This window comes from Mastigoproctus giganteus, chromosome 13 (genome assembly GCF_048544385.1).
Source record: "Mastigoproctus giganteus isolate SK-2022 chromosome 13, ASM4854438v1, whole genome shotgun sequence".
NCBI lineage: Eukaryota > Metazoa > Arthropoda > Arachnida > Uropygi > Thelyphonidae > Mastigoproctus > Mastigoproctus giganteus.
In genome coordinates, this window is record NC_143587.1 from 161,791,785 (window position 1) to 161,818,678 (window position 26,894).

The window sequence follows — 26,894 nt, forward strand, 5'->3', positions numbered from 1 at the left end:
AGTATTGATGTTGCTTTCAAGGCTGTGCAATTATTAAGTTTCTAAAAATAAATACACAAGCAAGAATATATAATAAAATTAAGAAACACGAATCAAGGAATTTATTAACTATACTACTTTGTAAAAGTTACAATATAAATTTTATACTGACAAAAACCAAGCCAGATAACAATAATTAGGATGTCGATAGAAAATACTAAGGTCTTCAAATGCTGGCACACAGAACTAAAAACATGAGTGGGGGAGAATATCAGCAGTTTGATATTTTAATAAAATGAGTAATGTACCTTAGGATTTCACAAAATAAATTTAGCCTCTATTTCCCCCCCCCCCCTTTTTTTTTGGAAAACAATATTTAATGCCAAAAATTTTTACCCCATTCTGTACATTTTTATAGTATTATATCTGAAAGAGGAACTTTGCTGATATTAATTTATACATGTTAAAATTCAATGCAATGCGAAGTTTCTTTCTTTAACAATATATGCATTTTCTTCTTTTAATGTTATTCATAAAATTTAGACAGATTTTCATATATTATGGCATTTCAAAAGTACCAATTTCATCATTTCATGAAAACATATTACAGCACCAAATTTGCAGATACATATATTAAAAGCAAGCCATACATATATATTGAGAAGGATCAGATCACAAAAATGTGGCATTAAAATTGTGTAAAAACAACCCTGCATAATAAAGCTCTCAATAAATGCTGAAATAAATTGAAATTCTGAAAGAAAATTTTTCATTAGATAAAAAATATATATGTGTATATATATATTTATATATATAAAAGATTCCTGTGTCACCATCTTCAACTACTGGAGCAAAACTGTATATTACTTTTTTTCTTTACAGTTACATTTAAAATATTACAATTTTTCAATAACCTGATACAGTTTTCTCTTATGAAAAAACTTGGCCCACACTGACGTAAGAGCTTAGGGATCTTGAACAGAGTTATTTTAAGTATATAAAACACATGCAACAATAACAGATAAAGTATGCAGAAAAAACTGGACATAACCGGGTGAGGAGGAAGTCACACTATTTACTATAATGCTCTTTCTTCATATTCTCTACATGCATAAAAATTTCTTGGAAATTTCATGCTGATTCTACAAATTCTTGGCATTACTACAATATTTCTACTTTGATTCTTCTAGTTCAGCAGTTGTTCAAAAGAAGTCTACAAAATTTAACTGACTGAACTGCTGCATATTAGAAAGCAGCATCAGTTATCACATGTAGATACTAGTATTGCATTTTTTTTTTTTTCTGAGTATCGCTTAATCCAACAATTGAGAAAAGTCTGGATTTGTTGAAGAGTGGTAATGCTGCTCTTCTAAGTTATGTAACTTCTTTTCTTCAGCCTGTTGGCTGTTTAATGTGTGAGAGGCAAAATGTGATGCAAGTAAAGTCAAACGAGATAATGGAGTGGTATATGGTATTGTACCGTAAGCATCTAAACCAGAATGAGTATGGTTGCTATGGTTACGATTGGGTGCAAGAGGAAACCAGTGAGGTGCTGTTGCTACAAGAGAAGTAGACATGGGAGTAGGGGGAGCAGAATAGAATGGCCGAAATTCCATACCTGTTGACGTCGGTTGATGATGACTGTGATGAGAGATAATACTTGATGATAAACTTGTTAGAGTTGGTTCTGGGGAGTTACGAGATGGTGAAGAATGAGGATCTGAATGGGATTTTCCTCCAGAATAATGACTACCACTGGACTCAAGGGACTGGTCATGTTTACTATGAACTATATGAGGATAATTTCCATCTTCTTTTGGTGAGGGGCTAGATATCTGAGAGTGGCAAGGACTTGGAGTTGCATTATGAGCTCCATGCGATTGGTTGATACTGGTTGTTCCGGGCACTACTAATGATATCGGTGAAGAAAGAGAAGGTCTTTCAGGTGGCAGCGGTTCAGGAAAACCATCATCAATATGCAAAGGGGTTGACAGCTTATGTGTTCCCAAAACTGGACTTGAGCCTGATGCTGGTGTGCACATCTGAGGCACGCTTGGTGAAGAATTACTTCTGGTGGTATTTGTTACTGGTGAATTTAGCGTAGTTAGAGACTGCGGAGGAGGAGGAGGCGGTGGTGGTGGTAACGGTGGGGGTGATTTAAGAAGTGGTGGTGATAAGTTGGATCCTGAATATGGAGTATAACGTGAATTGACATTAGAAACATTTGAAGCTTGGGGATTATAAAGTCTTTTGGAAGGGATCTCTCCTGTATGACGCTGCATGTGAGTTTTTAAATTTCCCTTCTGAGAGAATGTCTTACCACAGATTGTGCATGGTAAACGATCATCTTTGTTATGGGTTCTTGAATGGGTTCTCATATTACCTTTCTGTGAGAAAGATTTATTGCAAACTGTACATGAAAATGGCTTTTCTTTGGTATGGACACTACGAATATGCGTTTTAAGATTTCCTTTCTGTGTAAATCGCTTAGTACACATGTCACAGGAAAATTCTTTTTCACCTGTATGAATCTTCATGTGAGTGTCAACATTACCTTTTTGTGTAAAGCTTTTTCCACACACATTGCAGGCATAAGGCTTCTCACCAGTATGTATCATCATATGAGTCTTTAGGTTGCCTTTCTGAGTGAAGAGTTTGTGACATATAATACATACAAATTGCTTGATTGGCACCTGGGTATATTTCCCAGGAACACCGGTTGAAGGGAATGGTTTAACCTGTGAATGTGACAGATCAGAATTTGAAAGAGGAGCTTGTTTATACTCTTGAGTAGAACAAGCACTTCCTGGTGATGTGATTGGCTCTTCAGTAGGAATTAATGCATTATCTACTTTTAAACTACTACATATATTTGCATATTGTTGGCATATTCCACAGGGATATGGCTTATCTTTGGCATCTGGATGAGGACAACACTTCTGATGGTTTTCTCCCTCCTCCTCTGCTGCAGCACCAGTTTCTCCAGAAATCTTTTCAATGTATCTTGAAGCAGGTGTAAATTGTGGAATGCTGACTCCAAAGTTCTTCTTTAAGAACAGGTCTGTCAAGCTTGCCTGATAACCTGGATTCCAGCCCTTTTGGCCAAGGGAGGATACAGAAGCTGCCCAAGAATAGGAACCGTTCTGCATGACACCTTGTGGGCATTACACCACAAAACAGAGCATTGTTAGATAAAGTATGATATAAGACAGAACTCGTAGCACCACCTGTTGGACAGAGTTGCTCCACCAATGATCCATTAATACCAGTGAACTATTTTCATTTATTGAAAGCTGAAAACAAAAAAAAATTAATATTCAGAACTTCAATAACGGCAGTTTATACAGGGTGTCTCAAAAATATTGGTACAAACATTTAGGGGAGGTAGGTAACATCTAAAGGAATGTGAATCACATAGGAACCCATAACTGGAAACGTCATGGGAAAGTAGTAGAAGAGGCACAAGACAGTAATTAGTGGCAAACATTTATTTGACATAATATTAACAATGGAGTACGAGATGGATGCATTTCATGATGTTACAACAGATGCTCAAAGGTTCCACCATGAGAGAATGTCTTATCACAGATTGTGCATGGTAACACGCGATGCATGCGTGACACCGACGCATCATGGATTGGCGGATGCAGTCGAACACACGTGGATTTTCTTTGACAGTAGCAGCAGTGCAGACAAGTCTCGCCACGAGATCCATTTCTGTCTCCACAGGCAATTCATACACGATAGATTTGAGGGCCCCCCACAGAAGGAAATCAAGGCTCGATAAATCAGGTGAGTGTGGGGCCAGGCAACGGGTCCACCACAGCCAATCCATCGACGGCCAAAATGCCTGTTCAAATAAGCAGGTGCCCCGTCATGTTGAAACCAAATGTTGCGTCTCACATTTGCTGGAACATTGTCAAGTAACCCTGGTAGAACTTGTTCAAGAAAGTTCCGATATTTAGCGTAGTTCATGCGGGATGGTAACAGGTATGGGCCGACTATGCATACACCGACAATACCTGCACACACATTTATTGCGAAGCGATGTTGTGTCACATGGGGGCACACACACCGTGTGGGCCTCTGCTAATCCATACACTAGGTCAGGCCGGGCAAACTATGGCCCGTGGGCCGCATGCGGCCAGCGAGCTTTAATTGTATTTTCGAAAAGAGTTTACTTATTTTATGCCTTTTTGAAAAATAAATTTGCATATTATAGAATTTGTCGACTTGTAAATTGTTTTATCATCTCTATATTGTTCAAATTGAGATAGAATTTGAAAAAAATTGTGTGCGAACCAGAGCGAGCCAACGGGCGCTTTTATAACAGTATAATTTGCGATTATAAAAGTAACCGCGCGAAACTACGGTAACAGACAACTGGTGATGACGACAACGGCTTTGCTGCGGTGGCGGAGTAATAGGCTAGGACTGCTGACCGGCCGCAGTTCCAATCTGTTTTCTCTGATAGTCATCCCTTAGTTAGTTTTTTTGCGTTATCTTCAGTTATCATCTTGGTGCCAGTAGTGATAAAAATAATATTTACGCCCTTTTAAAAATGAATAAAAAACGAAAAATTCAACAAGAGCATCGTGTCTTCAATGAAGAGTGGAACACAAAATTTTTTTTTGCTAACATAAATAACGAGACTATTTGTCTCATCTGCCGGGAGAGTGTCTCAGCATTGAAAGAGTACAATATTAAAAGACAATTCACTACTAAACATTCCGAATATGATGCCAATTTAACTCCGGAAGCGAGAAAGAAAGAATACTGCGCAATTATTAATTTTCATACGTGGATGTACCTCTAATTTTGAAATTATTGAAGAGCTTCTTTCAATGGAATCTCTTAAAGACCAAACAACGGGAGCTGATATATTTGAAAAAGGCTTAACAAGATATAATTTACAACAGAACAAAATGTTAAGCGTAAAAATGTTGAAGCGTTGGATAAAATTTGTGAAAATTATCCCGATTATAATTTAATTAGAATTCATTGCATTATACATCGACAAGTATTATGTAAAAATGTGTTAAAAGTTGAACATGTCACATCTTATATTATTAAACTAGTAAATTTAATACGATCGAGGGGAACTGAAACACAGACAATTCGTTAATTTTCTTCAAGATATTTAATCCGAGTACACAGATATTCCTTATCATAGCCAAATTCGATGGCTTAGCTTAGGAAAAGTTCTTCGGCGATTATGGGATCTTAAAGATGACATCGTTCTATTTTTAAAACTGAAAAATATTATGGACTTTCCCAAATTAACTGATAATAACTGGATTTGTGATTTTGCATTTACCCTGGACATCGTGACACACTTAAATACTTTCAACACCGTGTTCCAAGAGAAAAATTTATACGCCCATGATATGGTAAAAAGTTTGAATAGATTTAAATTAAAACTCCAGTTGTTCCTTCGACATTTATTGATTAACAAGGTAGACCACTTTCCAACCACGAAGTTGCTAAAGATTCCAGAAAATAAATTTGAAAAATATTGTGAAATTATCAACGCTTTGAATGACGACTTTTCACGAAGATCTGGCGACTTCCGAAAAATTGAGACAAGTTTGGCAATAGTGCGCGACCCATTTTCAATAGAAATTGATAGTGCACCGAGTGAACTACAGCTTCAGATTATAGATCTGCAGTGTGATACCGATTTAAGGGAATTGCACCGTCGTGAGGAAATCTGTAAATTTTACAATACTCTTAATTCGGACAAATTCGTCAAACTTACAAAGATTTTGCCTGAAAAATGTTAGTTATTTTTGGATCAACCTACATATGTGAACAAACATTTTCCAACATGAATCTAAATAAAAATTCTTTACGATCAAGCATCACCGATGAACGTTTACAAGCAATTTTAAAAATCTCAACTACAAAATTAACACCTGAAATTAAAAAAATGTTAAAAGATGTAAAACAGTTCCATTCATCTCATTAAATTCTTGGTTGTTAGAGAATATTTTTTTATGTTATATTTCTTCTTCATGATAACAAATAACATATATCTAAAGATATATGTTATTGTTTGCCCAGGCTTGCCCTAGGTGCATGTCTGCCAGCTCACAGTTCGTATATCGATGCATGCTCTTCGTGCGGCGACTACTGCCTGAATGAGTAAACCAGAAATTTTCCCTCTCGCGAACTGATGAACAGCGCAGTGTATCGACTTACGGTGACGTTTCCAGTTATGGGTTCCTATGGGATTCACGTTCCTTTAGATGTTACATACCTCTCCTAAACGTTTGTACCAATATTTTTGAGACACCCTGTATTATTAAAAGTGCTACTTATCTACTTAATATTATATAAGGTAGGCAAAAAAAAAAAAAAAAAAGTGAACATAATTAAATAAAAACATTTCAAGTGGATATTACTACCAGTTTTGTGGGAGTGCAGCATTTGAGCCCATATCACTGATAAATATACCTAATGATTGCGGTAAACTCTTCTGCCTTATGTAAGAGTATATCATAGAATCTAATGATTTACAAAAATCAGATTGAAGAATGAATATAATGTAAGTTCTGTAAGAAAAATCTTATGAAGAGCTATTGGAATCAAGATAAATAAATTTCTGTTTATTCTCTAGACATCTGAAGGCAAAAGAGTTTACCAATTCATTCAGACTGCATACATATATCATTAACAACAACCAAATTTCCAGTCACAATAGACTGTGCATTTTTTAGGGCAGCATATGGGTTTGGGAATGCTAACCACTGATCATGGCCAGCCCAACATCAACATTGGAAACTTAAAACAGCAAAGAAGAGCCATCAGCAGAACTAGGTTATATCGCACGCACGCACGCACTCACACACACACACACACTGGAATCCCCATTATGCAATAAACTCTTAAAAGAGAAAACAATTGCCATTTGATGTTGAATAATGATATCAATGATACTCATGAAAGTATATCAAGCTCAATGTCAAAATTTACAGATGATACAAAGATTGAAAGGATTGTTCATAACAGTAATGACAGTATGCTGCTGCAACAGGATCTGGAAAACTTGGGCACATGGGCTGAGAAGTGGCAACTGAAGATTAAAATTAACAAATGCAAGGTACTGCACATGGGTAGAAGTAACCCCAGAGAAACATACCAACTGTGTGGTACTACACTTAGGGTGGTAGAAAATTAAAAAGACCTGTGGGTAATTGTGCAGTCAGATATGAAGTTCTCTGAGCAGTGCAGGTCATGGGGTCTTTTCAATGATATACAGGGATAAGTAGGTGATTATCCCCTTGTATAAGGCAATGGTCAGGCCACACCTTGAGTACTGCGTACAGGTCTGGAAGCCTCATTTTAGGAAGGATGTAGAGTTGATAGAACAAGTACAGAGAAGAACACCAAGACTGGTGAGGGGAACAAAGGGGTGCTTTTACGAAGCAATCTGATTGATGTGTATAAGGCTTTGAATGGATTGAGCAGGCTCAATGCTGATGGGATTCTTCCTCTTGCTCAGATTACAAACTTGAGGGAGCATAAACTGAAATTAAGGAAAGACAGTTGTTGAATAGATGTGTGGAAATTTTCCTTTATCCACTGGGTAGTTGATTGCTCGAACAAACTTTTAGCTGTCATTGTGGAAGTTGATAGCTTAAATAAATTCAAGACAGAACTAGACAAACATTTAGAATGAATGGATGAATGAAATGAGAAGGGTTTTTTTTTTTTTTTTTTGGCTGATGCTGTATAATCTTGCTTTCTTGCATTATATGCCTTTACTAATGCTAATGAACTAACAAAATGCCTCAACCAATAACACTTGTTATAATTATTAGGCTTATGCTGCACCAGCCAAAAACAAAAAAAGTTCCTGAGTTAACACAGAGAGAGAGAGAGAGAGAGAGAGAGAGAGAGAGAGTCAAAAGTTGAAGGGAATCACCAAGAAAGAAAAGAATGATGATATCCAGCTTAGGACCCTGTGTGTGCCAAGCCCATACTCACCAGATGTGAGTCCCTGGGACCTGTCCCTTAAATGCATATAGGCTACCAGGACAAGTCCATTGGGAGTTCTGTCAGTGTTATAGAAGAATTTTTCCGGCAAGGACATGATCATACTGTTGTATAAGACAATGGTCAGGCTGCATCTTGAGTATTGTATACAAAGTTTGGAAGGAAACATGCAGAGTTTTTTTGAGGCAAAATCCATATCTTTCTGTTGTGGGAACAAAGAAGAGCAACAAGATTAGTCAGTGGCACAGAAGAATACTCTTACCATAAATGACTTCAGTTCTGAACACTAGGGACCTGTGATGAGACTTCAATAAAGTATTTAAGGCTTTAAACAGATTGAATAAACTAAATGCTTTTTTTTTTTTTTGACAACACATAAAAGTGGAGATAAGTTTAAACTAGAAAAGGATGGTTACAAGATACACATATGTCCATCTTGTACTGTGGAAGTGGGTAGTTTGAATAAATTTAAAGGATTAAACATCTTATTAGAAGGGATGGACAAATAATGTTTTTTTTTTCCCCAAAATGCTGTATAAATTTGCTTCCTTGCACTACTGATACTAAAAAAAACGAAGCAGCACTCACAGGACTAATCTACAAAATTGTAGTTGTTAAGCCAATATAATCTGTAATTTTTTTATGAAGAAATCCTTTCCACGTTAAACTTTTCCTGTACTTAATCCTCACAAACATGGAGCTTTTTCAACAGTTTATACAGCAGTCTTTTATGTGCAACAGTATCAACAACCTACCCGAAATCCAGGTATATGATAGTACGATCACAGCTATGATCCTCAATACATTTTTATGTTGACTTCAATATTTGTGGAAGAATAAGAGAAATTTACCTCAATAATCATTAATCTTTTATTCGTTTTAATTTATTCGTTCTACTTATCATATTCTTCTACAAATAGGCAAATAAATTATCCAGTCAAATTGGGCAGACAAGACTGCCCCTTAACAATTCCATGTGACTGCAGTATAATTGCATTCCTCTCTGGATGGTCCTGGATTACTTCTTTTACCAGCAACTCCATTATTTTCCCTGGAACAGACATTAAGCTAACATGTCTGTAATTACTCTAGTCACCTTTTTATCCTCTTGGGGATACACTACCGCATCTGCACTCCACAGGGACCATCTCTGAATTTAAGGATGCTCTCATAATCATGGCTAATGGTTAGCTTATCCCCTTTGCTGCCTGCCTTAATATAATTGGATAGATCCAGACACTTTTTTTATGTTTAGTTTCACTCAATTTTTCTTCCCCTTACCTTTCAGTTGTCATAAAATCATTTAGCTAACAGGAGTTAAGAGTTTGATAAACTCTAATAGGACAAAATGACAAAGTCAAATAATCTATTATCTAATAATGAAGAATCTGAGTGGACCAGCCAGCACAATACATCATGCTCTGTCCACAGTGTTTAAGCTCAAGATAGAGATTTCACAGAATAATAATAAAAATTCTCACAAACTTTGAACTGAATACAGTAATGTACAGTTGCTTATGAATTTAGGCATGTATACATTTTCATATTTTGTAATCAATTTACAAAATGGAAAAGTCTGGTAGAAGGTCACAGGAATTTCTGTTGTGATCTGTTACAAAATCAGCAGTGATAATTTGCAGTAAAAAACTTGAGTTTTTCCCCTTCTAAGCAATGAATTTATCCATTTGTACTGATAAGGATAAAAATAAATAAATGCTAATAGACTATTCATTTCTGAAAATATCATACTACTCATTTTATGATGTGAGCTATTAATTTATCACCATGTGTGTTTTTAATACACTGCAAAAAATTAATTAATCATATATCAACTTCACTATAAGGAACAATGTGGTCCTTATAGTGAAGTTAGTTATGAATTAACACTTATAAATAGCTTGGTATTTTCTTTTTCCATTTTTAATTAATCTGACATGTAAATAACTTAACTTCTTTTAAGGCAAAGAATGGCCTCTACAACCAAGCAATTAGCATAGGGAGGGCAAATTAGTTAGTTGAGGCATATGATGCAAGAAATCCAGCTTATACAGCATCAGCCAAAAAAAAAAAAATAAATAAATAAATAAAAAACCCATCCCATCATTCCAAATGCTTGTCTAGTTAAGCCTTATATTTCTTTAAGCTATCAACTTTCACAACAACAGATGGAAGTTTGTTCCAGCAATCAGCAACCCGCTGGCTAAAGGTAAACTGCCACACATCTATTCTACAACTGTCTTTCCTCAGTTTTAATCTATGCCCCCATCAGGTTCTTAATCTGAGCAAGCGAAAGTATCCCGTCAGCATCGAGCCTGCTCAAACCATTCAAGGCCTTATACACCTTGCAGGTGCCTAGTCTCCAGATGCTGCAACTTGCAGAACTTAAGCCTTTCTTCGTAAGCTCACCCCTTTGTTCCTCTCACCAATCATGTTGCCCTTCTCTGTACTCGTTCTAGCAACTCTACATCCTTCCTAAAATGAGGCCTCCAGACCTGTATACAGTACTCAAGATGTGGCCTGACCATTGCCGTATCCAAAGGGATAATCACCTCCTTGTATCTGCTAACAAAATTCCTATATATCATTGACAAAACTCCAAGCCCTGTTCTCGCAGCCAGTCTGCACTGCTCAGAGAACTTCATATCTGACTGCACAATTACTCCCAGGTCTTTTTCATTCTCCACCTCCCTGAGTGTAGTACCACAGACTTGGTATGTTTCCCCTTGGGTTCCTGCTACCCATATGGAGTACAGTCAGTCCTCGTATAACACGTGTTTACACTACATGAATTCGACCATACATGATTTATAAATAAGGAAATAATATCTTATATAACACGAACCGAATTCGCTTATGCACAATTTCCCTTTGTGTTTACAAGAAATGGCAGTCGGACCGGAATCACTCCAACACGATAGGAATGAAAAGAAGATTCTGAAAATGTATTTATGTTTTTTATATCAGTGAAGGGGGAAACACATTTCACCATAATAACGTAAAAACCAACACAATTCTAGCTATCGGTATAATTGCAAATGCAATTAGATCGAGTTTACTACCAGTTTATAACAGATTCCACTAGTAGAAATGCAACTGGAAATTGTTTTTATTGTTTTATGGTATTAACTCCCAGAAATGTGCTTTAGTAAAATGTGAAGTGTTAATAGTGTGTCTCTGCCTTTACAGTGTTGTTTATTCAGTTGCTACACGTGCACGCAGCTTTGTTTATGTGTATCAAGGGTGCCTCCTCGTTTTGTAATTGTGCTTTAAACCCTAAAAATGAGTAAAATACTTAAAAGGTGTGAAAAGGAAGCATCCTGGTGAAGACACTGCAGATTCAGAGAGAAAAAGAAAAGCAATATCGATAAACAGAGGCGGACTGGATCAAAAATTCTTACCTGGGAAAATTTATAGTGGCCTCATACTAGCATTTGTGGCCAAAATCACACCGGCCTGCGGCCCACCGGGGTTTCCCCGGTAAGGCTTATGGCCAGTCCGCCTCTGTCGATAGAGAAAAAATATGAAATTGTGAAACACTTTGAGTGAAATGAAAGACGATGTGATATTGCACGTGCCACAGACCTAAATGAGGCAACGCCGAGAATTACAAAGAATGCAGAGAAAATAAAAACAACTTTCATAGCAGGAACAACTCAAAGTGTAATTAAAATCCATTAGATTAAGACACAAAGAACTGGAAGAGATGGAATGGCTGTCCTCTATTTGGTTAGAAAATCAAACAAAAAACAAGTTTGCTTACAACAGAAGCAAAAGCATTAGCAATATTTTATTACATAATAGTCGTAAGAAACTACGTTAGTATTTTATTACGATTATTTACTGTGTTTGGTAATGTTTTGGTTACAAATGTGTGTTCAATCTTGGGTGGCCGGCACCTAACCCTATTTTTCCCATAGGGCCTGTTGTTTATATTGCACAAGGGTTTCTAGGCACAACTATCGTGCTATACAAGGACTGATTATACTTTGCATTTGTCAACGTTAAACTTCTCAGTTACCACTTCTCAGTCCATCTGCCTAACCTTTCTCGATCCCTGCCAATCTTTGTATGTTTGGGGAGAAGACAGAGTGGTAATCAATGGACACTGCTCATCATGGACTAATGTTATTAGTGGAGTCCCTCAGGGTTCACTGTTGGGTCCATTATTGTTTTCTGTATTTATAAATGATATTGATGATAGTATATCAAGCTTAATGTCCAAGTTTGCAGATGATAAAGGTTGGCAGGGTTGTTAAGGACACTACTGATGCTATGCTGCTGCAACAGGATCTGGAAAGGTTGAGCAGATGGGCTGAGAGGTGGCAAATGAAGTTTAACATTGACAAATGTAAAGTACTACATATGGGAAACAGTAACCCCAGAGCAACGTATCAACTCTGTGGTACTACACTGACAGTGGTAGAGAATCTTGGAGGTAAAGGACTTGGAGGTAATTGTGCAGGCAGATATGAAGTTCTCTGAGAAATGCAGTCGGGCTGCAAGAGTAGCTCATGATGTCTTGTCAATGACAAGACATTATGATGTCTTGTCAATGATATACAGGAATTTTTCTAGCAGGGATAAGGAGGTGATTATTCCCTTGTATAAGGCAATGGTCAGGCCACACACTGAGTACTGTATACAGGTCTGGAGGCCTCATTTCAAGAAGGATGTAGAGCTGTTGGAAAGAGTACAGAAAAGGGCAACAAGCTTAGGGAAGGGAACAAAGGGTTGCTCTTATGAAGAAAGGCTTTAAGTTTTGCAAATTACAGTGTCTGGAGACAAGGCACCGGCGAGGTGATCTCATAGAGGTGTATAAAGTCTTGAATGGTTTGAGCATGCTCAATGCAGATGGGACTCTTCCTCTTGCTCAGAATAATCACCTGAGAGGGCATAAATTCAAATTGAGGAAAGACAGATGTAGGATAGATGTGCGGAAATTTGTCTTTAGCCAGCAGGTAGTTGATCGGTGGAACAGACTTCCATCCATTGTTGTGGAGGTTGATAGCCTAAATAAATTTAAGGCTCAGCTGGACAGGTAATTTGAACAAACGGAGGGGTGAAATGGGAGTGTTTTTTTTTTTTTTGACTAATGCTAATGTATCATCTGCAAACTTGTACATTAACCCTGATATACCTTCATTGATATCATTGATAAATATACAAAACAACAATGGGCCCAGCACCAAACCCTGGGGGACTTGCTGATAACATTAGTCCACATAGTCCATTTATTACCACGCTCTGCCTTCACCCACTCAACTATCCCTTTATCCATTGCAGTAACTTGTGCTTAATGCCATACTGCTCCAATTTCTACCTCAAAAGCTTTCCTGAAATCCAAGTATATGATATCAAAATTATTTTTTGCATCCAGTTCCTTTGTGACCACATCGTAGCATCCAATCAAATTGGTCAGACAAGAGTTCCCCTTAACAACCTCTTGTGTAGATGATCCTGTATCACTAGGGCTTACAATACCAGTCAAAATCTTAATACTGGTATTTCGGTATTTTTAATTTATGAAACCGGGATACCAGTATTAATACTGGTATTTCAAAATTATTTTATTCCAAAGGTTTATTCCAAAAACAAACGTTTTTCTCAATAAATTTTGATTACTGTTAGGTGCAATAAAGTAAGGAAGAAACAAGTACCGTAATTACTTGAATTCAAGTTTTAAATAAACATTTATTGCAATAATAAATATTCTGAAAAAAAATTAAAAATACAATTATTCTAAAAACAAAAAAATACGTATTGTTACTGCAAAGTTTAGTTATGTTTAAGCATCCACACTACCTGTCAGAAAAAAAGTGAGCTCTGAAGAAACATAAGCAATCAATAATATGATCGTTTAAAATGGATCTAATTTTGGCACATATTTGATTAGCGGCAGAAAACTCTCTTTCGGATTCTATTCTGGTACTGAGATAATCGTAGACGATCTCAGTCCATATTTTCTAGGCTTTGAACTTTTTTAGCAAAAATACTTAAAAAAATATTTCATTAATTTCCGACTCAAGTTCATCTTTTAAAATCTCATTGGAGTCGGGCAATTTCTTATTTTGGAAAGAATTTGCAGAACACTGATGTTCTGTTCCATGTTGGTCTTCCATGGTTGAATAATGTTCATCATTTTCTAAAGGAGAAAGATGTTTTATTCAGCAAAGTATAATTTTTACTATAGTATCTTTACTGAGTCTGGGAGAGAGCAAAGAGTGGGGACAAGGAATAAAGAGAGCAAAGAGTGCAGTTAAGGAATTCTTGACATATATAAATGCAAAGAAGAGAAGGACAAATCAGATTGGATGCATATGTAATTGCATGGGATAGTATTACATACACCAAACTGATGTTGCAGATGAACTCAACAGTTACTTTGCATCAATATTTACAGAAGAAAAATCCTTCACATCAATGAGAAATTATGGGAGTGAAGTTGAAAAAAATGTAATTAATGATGTTGAAATTTCACATGTTGATTTAATGAGAAAACTTGTGCCAACAGCCAAGTAAAGCTCCTGTGGTTGATGGCATATACCCTATAATCTTAAAGGAGGCAGCAAGTGAGTGCATTGAACCATTAAGGCTAGTTATGAGAGCATCACTGGACTCAGGAGAGATTCTGTTGGATTGGTGTAAATTGGAACATAAAGGCGGTTCTAGGAGCGTAACGGGAAATTACCGACTGGCCAGTCTAACTTCAGTAGTAGGGAAAATCATGAAGGAAATGATCTAGGGTGGATGGAATTCAGGATCATTTAGATGGAAATGGAATTCTATAGGATACACAGCATGGTTTTGTAAAGAGAAAATAATGTTTAACAAATCTGGTTAGCCATTTTGACAGGTCACTCGTGAGCTGAATTTAGAGAATAATTTCACATTGTTGATTTAGATATCAGCAACGATGTATGAAAGCAAGCCCATATAGCATTAACAAAGCATTTTACTTGCCCCTCATAAGAGGTTACTGTATAAGCTTGAGCAGGTTGGGATTGTTCAGCTTCAGGGCAGCATTTGACTCAGTCCCACACGAGTGGTTACTTTATAAGTTGGGGCAGGCTGGAACCTTAGATGGATAGCACGATGGCTATCCATCTAAGGATATCCATCCCTTAATGTAAGAAGTGGGGTTCCACAAGGATGAGCACTGGGACCACTGTTTTTTTGATTATCTTAAATGACATCTATGAAGGGATTAGGGTGTGATGTCTAAATTTTCAGATGATGTTAAAATTGAGCAAAATGCAAGGTCTTACATCTGGGGAACAGCAACCCCAAAATAACTTATACACTTGGTGGAACTGAGCTAAAGTCAGTAGTGGAGGAACGGGACTTGGGAGTTACGATATGGTCAGACATGAAGTTGTCTGAGAATTGTGGACAGGTTGCAATGTTGCATGGTGTCCTATCGATGATTTATCGAACATTTGCTAGTAGAAATAAGGACATCATAATCACATAAAGGTAATTTTATAAACTATTTTTATTTTTAAAATTAGTACTGAAAAACCGGTATTTTTGTATCAATACCGGTATTTGAATACCGGAAAAAAATGACCGGGATCTCGGTATTGTGAGCCATATGTATCACCTCTTTAACCAGTTTCATTATTTTTCCCAGAACAGAATTTAAACAGGTCTATAATTATTTGTGTCACACTTTGTAAATCGAAGATACATTTGCACATCTCCAGTCCATGGGGACTTCTCCTGACTCTAAAGATGTTCTCATAATAATGGCTAAGGGTTTGCTTACTTCTCTTGCTGCCTTTTTTATGTTTTAACGTCAACAATTTCTCCTCCACTTTGCTCTCAGTTATTACAAAATCACTTATCCACCCCTGTTATAGTTTGATAAACTTCTGGCATTCCCTCCTTGAATAACACCTTATATGTGAATGTAGATGCAAAATACTCATTCAGTTTATCAGCTACTTGAGCAGGATTATCAATAGTCAAACCAGCTGTGTTACAGTCTGATTCATCCCCTTCCTTCTAGAGTTGACATAAGTAAAGAACTCTTTGTTGTTTTTCTTTGCGTCCTTTGCCAAAGATTTCTCATAATCTGCCTTCGCCTACCTAACCTCCTTTGTGACTTGATTACAGACTGGCTTATATCTGTTGTAGGCTTCTGTGTCGCCTGATAATTTATATGCATCCCATGGCTTTCTTTTCTGCCACGAGCCTCATTAATTCATCCGAGATCCATTTAGGCCTGAACCTTGAACAGTATTTCTTAGTTGGTATGCAAAGCCTAGTAGCCTCCAAGATTAAGTCCCTGAAGGCTTCCCATTTAGAATTCACTATTGGTAACAGAATCAATTGATCCCACTGTATAGAATTTAAGAACTGTCTGAGACCGCTGTAGTCACCTTTATGAAAACAAAAACCCTACCCTTTACCCTCGATGGTAGTTACATCTTTAAGTAAATCCCACATCAGTACACTATGCTCACTGTCACCTAGTGATTCCTTTATCTGAAAATTCTTAATGAATGAATAATCACTGCTGATAATCAGATCAAGGGTATTATCCCTCTAGTTGCCCCTCAAACATGTTGCTATAGAAAACAATCCACAAAAGTCTTGCTAGCACACGAGCGACCAACCCACAAGTTCCAGTCAATATCCGGAAAGTTAAAATGGCCCATTATATTTCTCTGCACAACTGTTCATTGTACTCATCAGAGTCATTAGACCAATAACATATTCCTACTCTCATTTTCCCTTTCCCAGTGTTTATGTCACACAAAACAGACTCAACATTGCACTGCCCACCCGTGTCAACTGGATGCACTTCCTTAGATTTTGTGTTTCTTAACTAACAACATAACCCCTCCTCTCTTCCTACCCTGTCTGTCCTTTCTGTACACATTGTAATCCCCAAATTCCAATCCTGCACTACTTATATCTGTGTGACACCATGTCTCTGATATCCCAACAATATCTGCCTTTGATGTCTTGATCAGCACTTCAAATTCATCAATTTTATTTACCATACTTCTAGCATTACTGTACATGCAAGTATACATGCACATGTTCTTACTCTTAGTTACCCCGACACAGCCCATGTATTTACTTGTTCCATGGTGACTTCCAGGCTTCCATGGTTCCTTGCTCTCTAGGCTGCTGCTGATTACATTCAAATATATTTGAATATATTCAAATTATGGAATACTGCTAAAGTAATAGCCATGAATGCCTAAATACCATTTAAGAAAACACAACGTGGGGAGGATGCAAAATGGAAGAACATGGGGTCGGCTTGTTTAATAAAACCCCATAACAGCAACAAGGTGATCTATAACAGTACCACAGAAACATGTTTGATTTGATTTAGGTATTTATGGTGCATTAGCAACAATCGACTGTTACTGCACATAGTATCCAATCAAATTGGTCAGACAACACTGCCCCTTAATATACAAAACAAAGCTTTAACAAATCCATGTTGTGATTGCAGTGTAATTGCATTCCTGTCTAGATGGTCCTGGATTACTTCTTTTACCAGAGACTCCATTATTTTCTCTGCAACAGACATTAACCTAACAAGTTTGTAATTACTCTTGTCACCTTTTTATCACCAAGGGGAGATAAAAAGTCACCATATTTGATCTTATTCTACATTACTGAATAAAAAATTGCTTCAATTTTTTATTCAGTAATGTAGAATTTAACTTCACACTTCCAAAAACTTGGTAACTTGCTATCTAAGAATTCTGTTTGAAACCAGCAGACTATATTAAAGAAATAATGCAGGACCATATAGAGAGGAATACAGTTTACACTAAAGTCACGGTATAGGAATACAGTTTATACTAAAGTCACATAGTATCCAATCAAATTGGTCAGACAACACTACCCCTTAACATCCAAAACAAAGCCTTCACACATGTTGGTCTTTAAATACTCAATAGTAGAAAATAAGTTGGCATATTATCAACCACACTGATATGGCTCATAATGTGGTTTAAGGTAATACATAAGTTTTGAGATAAAATTTTTTTTAAAGTTTATTTTGAAACATGTTGTTGGATAGTTATTTAGAGGTTTTATGGTACATCTGCAAATAAGGCTAACAGTGTACCTAGTATAATAAAATAAAAATATATATGAGAGTACAAAATAATGTAATTAATTAATATAATATAAGGCAGTACGAGATGGAATTATAAAAATCTAAATATACTTGACACATTGTCATCGTTGTAAAATAAAATCTGACTGGAAATATAAGGCCCTGTCAGATGTAAAAAACATATGGCATTCATTACTAAAAGATTCCAGATCGTTAAAAAGGTGTTATCTACACATATAATGAACATCTACCCTCAGCAGATAAGAATGCACATGGTGGCATGTTCTATGCAGAAACGACCAATGACTACTTCCTCTTGATGAATCCTGCACTGATTATACTATCAAGGCATTATTATATGCTTGATTTGGTACAGCTTATTTGTGGTGAATCTATGTCAAAGATTACTGCCATTGTGAGAGCAGTTTGTACTCTGTAGAGGAGACTAAAAATTGGATGTTGTTCTTAGGCATTGCCAATTTTGCTGCTGCATCAGCAAAGTCACTGTCTTGATCCCAAAATGATGGGGACCCAGCAAAAAGTGAATTTTAAACTCTGAATCTGAAAGAGACTGTAATACACTTAGTGTATTATTAGCTTTTATATGAACTAAGAACAGTTCTATTGCATGTAGCTCTGCACAGACAATTCAGAATTTGATCCAACTGTATATAGTATTAGTTGGGGCAAATGATGTATGAAAGCAAGCTCATATAGCATTAACAAAGCATTTTACTTACTCCTCATAAGGGGGTTACTGTATAAGCTTGAGCAGGTTGGGATTGCTCAGCTTCAGGGCAGAAGGCAGAGGGTTGTGATTAATGGATATTCTTCAGATTGGTGTAACGTCAGGAATGGGATCCCTGAAGGATTGGTTCTTGGACCACTGTTGTTTCTCATTTTCATAAATGATATCGGCAAAGGGATAGGAGCGATGATGTAAAGATTGGCAGGGTTGACTTGAATAGACTTCAGAGATGGTCAGAGAAGTGGCAGCTATGTTTTAATGCTGCTAAATGCAAGGTCTTACACTTGGGGGACATCAACCCACAAATAAATTAGACACTTGGTTGGGTTGAATTAAAAAAAGTGGAGGAGGAAAGAGACCTGGAAGTTACAATATAGGCAGATATGAAGTTTTCTGAACAGTGTAAACAGGCACCCAAGAAAGCCCATGGTGTTAAATCGATAATTTATCAAACGTTATCCTGTAGATAGAGAAGTCATACTCCCACTGTATAAGGCAATTGTAAAACATTTGGAATACTATGTTCAAGTATGGAGATATCATCTGAAAAAAGACATCATGCTTTTTAAAAGGGTCCAAAGATGGGACAACTTGAATGGTGAGATCGGCAGAAGGATGGCTGTATGAGGAAAGACTCCAATTATGTGGGCTACAGAGCTTGGCAACCAGCCACCTCAGAGGTGACCTAATTGAGGTTTATAAGACTCAGAGGGGTTTAGTAAAATAAACTGCCTAATTTTTCTACATCTTGTTGCAGCAGCATATCTTTATTACTGTTATTAACCACCTTGCCAACCTCCGTATCATCTGCACACTTAGACATTAAGCCTGACATACTCTCTCAATATCATTAATAAATACAGAAAACAACAATGGGCCCAGCAAAAAACCTTGTGGGACTCCATTAATAAGATTACTCCATGAAGAGCAGTGTCCATTGATAACTTGTTGCAGTTATAATTCAGTAACTTTCATATTGCAAGTGATGACAAAAAATGCAGAATTCATACATATAGTGAGCACTATTTACTAATGGAGGAAGCCATTCTGTAATAGTTCACTCTGACTGCCAAAATGTAATACTGAGGGCAGAGCCTTGAGCACCTCCTTCCTGTTGGCAAAGTAATGGGCAATGTCAGATTTCACATGAACCTGAAAAAGCCATTTTGGTAAAAATAGAAAGATAATCTCAGCAAGCAAATTAATAGAGGCCATCTAAAATACCATACTTCAAAGTTGTGCCATAAGCTTTTTCCATATCAAAGAAAACTGATATCAAATGATCATTATTTTAAGAGACATCACGAATTGATGTTTCCAAGTGGTCCAAGGTACAAAATTCCTTCAGAAGCCACCACACTGGGTTTTGCTAAAATAATCTTTTTTTCCCCAAGACTATGAAAGCAGCTAGTCAGAGAAATAGGGCAGCAATTGGTAGGAATTTTAGGGTCCTTTATTGGATTTAGAAATGCAAGTACAATTGCCTTATGCCAAGAATCTTTAAAATAATCCTCCATATGGATTCCATTATAGAGAAAGTGGTACACTGTTTTGTAATCTAATATTAGGCCTGACATAGCCCAGTGGTCAGGAGTGAGAGCGCATAGCACGTGTTCCTTGAGTGGACCGGGGTTCAAGCCCGTGACTACTAAATATGATAAATATTTGTATTGGTGATTTATTGTAAACTCTACTGACTTGGTTGTCGTGCCGGAGTATAAACAGAAAATTTAAATTGTATATCATCTGGTCCTGCAGTGGTGCTTTGTGTAGCAGCAAGTGTGCTTATCAATTCCTGTTTAGTAAATGGTAAGGTCTAATCGTCAACAATGCTTGAAGAAAAGTTGAGTTTCTGAGCTTGCTTTTTTAAAAACAGGAACAGTGGGGATTATGATGTTCTAGCAGAGATGTTGGCAACATCAGCTGGATTTGCAACTGCACTCATTATGTTCTAATATTTTTGAGAGAATGGACAGATATTTACCTTTCAATTTCTGAACTTTACCCTAAACTATGTTAATACTGGATGTAAATTGAACCAGGAATGCTATTTAAAGGCTGCTCAGTGTTCGGATAATGTCAAAATATTCTCCAAGACTCTTGGTGTCTTTCTGGCTATTCCATGGTTCCACCATACTTCTGTAAGGTGTGTGGAAATCAGCAGGATGTTTTTGGGATTGCAACCGATACATGGATCAATCATTGATTCCTTCTCAATTGTAACAGGATAAAATTCTGTTAGTTGTGTGAATGTGCTCCAATCTGCTTGATCAAACTTCCACTGTCAGATTCTATATCAACGAGAAGGTTGTTTGCCCAGTATGGTGGATATTACAGAGAAGTGATCACTTCCATAGGAATTGATTCTGTTCCACCTCGCATGAGAGGTAGATAAAGCAGGGAAGGAGAGCAGATAGATAGATTGATGGCAGAGAAAATATCAGTAGGCATGTGGAGTAGACGCTGATATCTATACAGGTAATCCTTGTATAACACAGTAATTAGGTTCCTATAAAATTTTTAGTGCAAAACTGTGTTATACGGACTAAGAACCAGTATAAAACACAAAGTTACATTCCAAAAGCTAACAAAAATACACCATTTTTTTTATAACTATCAGAAAGTTAATTTTTATTAAAAATAGTAATAACTGAACAAGCGTCTTACAAATTGTGATAGATATACTTCAAATAGGCCTCTGGGGTTGGGTATATTCATACTATGATTTTTTAGTGTTTCTCACCAACCATTGAAGTAAAAACCGAAAGACGAAAAAACCAAATTCTTAAAATTTTAATATTTACAATAAATTTATTTACAAAAAAACAAAATACCATATTACTGATGATAGCAATTTTAAAATAAGACAACTGTGATATACAGTAAATATACAAGGTGATAATACAAATACCAAATTTAAAATACAATAAAATATACAATATGATGATCAAATAGAAGTTTTAAATCTACGACCTAAGTTCGCCATGATTCCGCCCAAAGTGCCCATAGCAGAAATAGCTATGGGTATTGAGAGAGCAGCTAATAAGTTACCTGTGTGCATGGCCAATGAAATCCGTGTGAAAACAGTAGCTATTTTAAGCCAAGCCAAGAAAGTTCCCCCGAATCTTAATGCAAAGCAAAGACTAGCACTAGAAAGTCTTAAGCAGGATGATAATGTTGTGATCCTTCCAGCTGATAAAGGTAGAGCAAGGGTGGTTTTGGATAAAGTGGCATATGTAAGTAAAGCATTAGATTTATTAAATGATCATACAACCTATATGATTATTCATAAGAATCCATTGTTGAATCTGGAATGACAAGTTAATAAAATGGTGCAGGGTTGGATGAAATCCAATAAGATTTCAAAGGAGCGGTATTGGGCATTACATGCCACAGGAAGCCAGATACCGAGGTTTTACGGTTTGCCAAAAATACATAAAGTGGGTGTGCCACTCAGACCGATAGTCTCGTTTATAGGTAGCCCCACGTATGCATTATCTGGTTTCCTAGCCAAACTACTGTCACCATTAGTTGGACTCTCTGAACATAGTATCAGAGATAGCAGAGTTTGTACAATTCATAAGAGGACAATGTATAGAAGAAAACGAGGTTATGATATCCTTTGATGTGACATCGTTGTTCACCTGCATCCCAATTGACCATGGAGTACATTGTGCGTATATGGCTTTAGAAAGAGATACTACCTTGAACAATAGGACGCAACTAAACTTAGAGGACATATGTAAAGGCATAGAGTTATGCCTTTCGAGCACTACTATGATATTTAATAATACCATGTACAAGCAGGTTAACGGTGCAGCTATGGGCTCCCCCATCAGTGCCATCATAGCTAATTTAGCGATGGAGGAGCTCGAGTCTAGACTGTTTAATACTACAGTTCTCCCTATGCGTCCGTGGAAAAGGTATGTTGATGATACGTTTTCAGTTATTCGGAAAGGGAGTGAGGATGATACGTTGAATTTTCTTAATAGCTTCTCCCCATTCATACAATTCACCTCTGAGGTAGAGGAAGGAGGGGTTTTGCCGTTCCTGGATGTGCTGATTTGTAGAGAAGGCCAGCATTTGAAAACAAAAGTATTTAGAAAATCTATGTGCAAAAGCCAATACTCACACCACAACTCAGCTCAGACTAACCATCACAAGAACAGTGTGGTAAGAGCATTAGTGGATAGGGCAAAATCTCATTGTAGTGCCTCAGAGGATAGAAAAATGGAGTATGAACATGTTACGGCGGATCTTTTGAAGTGTGGCTACCCCCGGAGGATCATAGAGAAATACATTAGTGGAGGGCAGAGTAGAAGTGAGCCCTTCACGCCAATAGCCACCGCATACATCCCCTACTATCCGGGTTTATCCGAACGTTTAGCTCGTATATTAAGGAATTACCAGACACGTTGTGTGCAGCTCCCAGGCAGGAAGCTGCACACAATTGTGTCACAGGTCAAGGACCCTGTCTTAAAAGAAAATATAAGTGGGATTGTATATAGTATTAAATGCCCGGAGTGTGGGGAATGTTATGTGGGAGAAACAAAACAGCGTCTCAAAGATCGTCTGGGGGAGCACGCAAATGCGATAAGAAATGAAGACTATGGTAAATCCGCCGTAGCTGAACATTTCTGGGAGAAGCAACATCAAATCTCCCCAGACGAAGCTGTCATCACTGATCGGGCGCATAGATTTTGGGACAGCAAGTGGCTCGAGAGCTTACGAATTAGTTCTATTGAGAATAATATAAATAGAGATAGGGGCACACGCATTCATCCCCTCTTTGAGGCGGAAATCCTTGGAGGGGATGAATGTTTTTGCCTGAAACGCTCCCGAGCCACTTCCTGTTCCAATGGGAACAGTATACGTTTACATGAGATGCACCGTGAACCTGCTGGTATTTAATGATGCACCGCAGAATAGAAGCACACTGTTGAGAAAGAAGGCAGAAGCCTTTGAAAGCTTCAGTTAGTATTTTAGCACTTTTAACCTAGTATATTTTATTGTATTTTAAATTCGGTATTTGTATTATCACCTTGTATATTTACTGTATATCACAGTTGTCTAATTTTAAAATTGCTATCATCAGTAATATGGTATTTTGTTTTGTTTGTAAATAAATTTATTGTAAATATTAAAATTTTAAGAATTTGGTTTTTTTCGTCTTTCGGTTTTTACTTCAATGGTTGGTGAGAAACACTAAAAAATCATAGTGTGATACATATATGCCAGATAATGTACGTTCATTTAATTTTCTTCCTCTTCATTGCTGCTAAGCACAATCAAATGAGAACATTTTCTTTTTATAATATCTTCTGTTCATCCTTAGAAAATAATTTCACTAAAAAATCCGAACAAACATTTTGGTCAGAAAATTTAAAACAATAATCGAACCATAGCAAAGTGGAATACAAATCATGCAGATCATCCCACTTCACATGCTTCAATGCCAAATGACAGAGAGAGAGAGAAGATTATCAGCAAATTGTGATCTGAGGTTTCTAGAGGACCTCAGTGTACACCGAAGGATTAGGAAGTGTTAGGTGGGTGTGTTTAGGAATGACTGGTATCAAATAGGAATAAATGAATAATCTATGTGAGATCATTAGTAATTTCAAAAGGATCAGCATCTTGACCAACTGAAGCGAGCTGAAATTTTGAACATCACAATCACCAAGGAAAATTAGGCTGAGAAAGAAAGTCATGTTTCAAAGAAAGGAGGGGCAAATTCTGGGTGACTGTCTAAAATTATTTCCTGTCCTGTAATTGTCTTTCACAGTGTTTCTAAAAGATAATGAAAATCACTTCACTGAATGATGCATTTTATGGAGTAAAAATCACTGGGGTGGGGATTCAAACACAACAAGTAACAGTGACAAATCAAGAACTAAAGTAACAAATACTCTATTAATCATCTTTAAGCGAACACTGCAAAAGAACCAGATGAGAAAGCATGAGCATAAGGCAAATGTTTCACTGTAAATTTTTTTTTTAAATACATTTTCTGGGTGTCAATCATTGTGACTGTCTCTTGATTCTACTCTTACTCACATACCTCTTCCCAGTTCAATGTCTTGTACTGGGAAGAGGCTTCATATCTTGTTATTTAGTTAGTTATTTTGGTTTTCAGGAGCATTAGCAACTAAGGCCATATTGCTCTGGATATATGCGGTGGTCATTCCCTGACCTATATGCATCCTCCGTATTTGGTGGTGATGAGCTCGAACACCGGTCTAATCAACAAGCGTGTGCTATGCACTGCTGCTCCTTCCCACCTGGCTATGGAGGCGCCTTCACATCTTGTATGTTTTTTTTTTTTAAATTAATCTTAATTTAATTCACATTCTCATTTTGAACTTACAATTCTTTCCTTATTTCATTCCTTTCCTCAGTTTTTTACTTGTAAATTTCCACACCATTCAACTTATGGAAATTTCAATTTAAATAAGAATACCAAAATAAATTAAAAACACAAAATTTTATCTAAAAAAATAGCTTGTTATGACCAGTTGTCCATCCTCTTAACATATCTGACTAAAAAAGAATAACTATGTTGTTATTTGGTTTTTAGGAGCATTAGCAACTAAGGCCATATTGCTCTGTGAATATGCGGTGGTCATTCCTGACCTTTCCACATACTCGGTATTTGGTGGTGACGGGCTCGAACCCCGGTCTAATCAAGAAGCGTGTGCTACGCACTGCTGCTCCTTCCCACCTGGCTATGGAGGTGCTAAGGAATAACTAAAATTTGCTCTCAAGCCAGATATATTTCTAATAATCTCAACATTGTGATCAACTATGAAAAAAAAAAAAATCACCTTTCAATTGTTATAGCACAAATGTAGTACAACAAGAAGCAAAAATCATACTATAAAAATAAAGCATTTGAATTAACTCTGAAATTCTAATTCTCAATTTAAAAAAAAGGGGGGGAATTAATAAGGGAAAAAGATATTCTTACCGGCATCCAAAAGAAGTTTCCAATTTTGAGAATGCAAAGTACATTTCATAGCCACTGGTTCTGCCTGATAATAATGAACTTTTATTAATAAATGTATGGATTTCAAAATTAATCAAAAAGAACATTTACAAATGGCATTACAAAAGTAATGCAAACTGAGTTACTTCCAGTTAATACAATTTCTCATCTTAATTATTCATTTGTGATGCTACTAAAAAACACTGACTCAACGCTTTAAAATGCCTTTATTATAATAATTCAAAAATAAAAATATAAAATAAAGTAACATTATATGCATACTGATCGTATAAACTGTATATTAAAATAATAATAAAATGATGTATAACAAGAATAAAATGCGATAAAATATAAAGTTAAAAAAGTATAAAGTATATATATAAAGTTATAAATGCTAAAAAAGATGTTTAAAATCACTAAGAACCACTAGAATAGGAGTTTTTGGCAGCAGCAGCAGCAGCTGCCTTCATCAGCAATAATGGTTACAGGCTATCCGGATACTGCATACAGTAATGTCCACAACCAAAGATCCTATTGCGGGTAATGACACTAGTGGGGTCATATAAGAAATTGTGGGGAGTGTTATGTGGGAGAAACGAAATGCAGACTGCGATATCACCTGGGGGAACACGATAGAGCCCTCAAGACTGCCATTACAGAGGTTCAACCGTAACCGAACATGCCTGGGAAACTGGGCATGGCATTATAACAAAAGAAGCCATGATCGTGGATAGAGCCCATGGCTTTTGAAACCAGAAATGGCTAGAGAGTTTAAGGATATGTTCGTTCGAACTCTAGTCTTAATAGGGATAAGGGCTGTTGCATTCATCCACTCTTTGAAGCCCTTATCCTAAGAAGAGACTAAAGGCTTAGAGTGGCCTATTCAATTTCTAGTTCCAATGCACGAGAAGTGAACCGTGCACAGATGTCATAGTGCATGTCACAGACCTGCTGGGACGTGTATATATATATTGTCAGATAGCCTGTAACCATTATTGCTCATGAAGGCAGCCGCTGCTGCTGCTGAAAGCTCCTGTTCTATGGTTCTTAGTGATTTCAAACATCCTTTTTAGTGCTTTTAACTTTATATTTTATCG

The 26,894-nt window shown here is 36.8% G+C and overlaps 1 protein-coding gene across 2 annotated transcripts in view; it reads right to left on the reverse strand.

Annotated features, from left to right (window-relative positions):
- Positions 1–811: 811 nt before the first annotated feature.
- Positions 812–26,894, reverse strand: part of LOC150076558 (uncharacterized) — a 90,122-nt gene continuing 64,039 nt past the window's right edge. For both annotated transcript variants that reach the window (XM_090387455.1, XM_090387454.1), the window contains exons 3-4: positions 25,780–25,843; positions 812–3,272 (exon numbers count right to left, since the gene is read on the reverse strand). In XM_090387455.1, the coding sequence (XP_090243581.1) occupies positions 1,293–3,128 (1,836 nt within the window). In that variant the 5' untranslated portion in view covers positions 3,129–3,272; positions 25,780–25,843 and the 3' untranslated portion in view covers positions 812–1,292. The remainder of the gene's footprint in view (positions 3,273–25,779; positions 25,844–26,894) is intronic.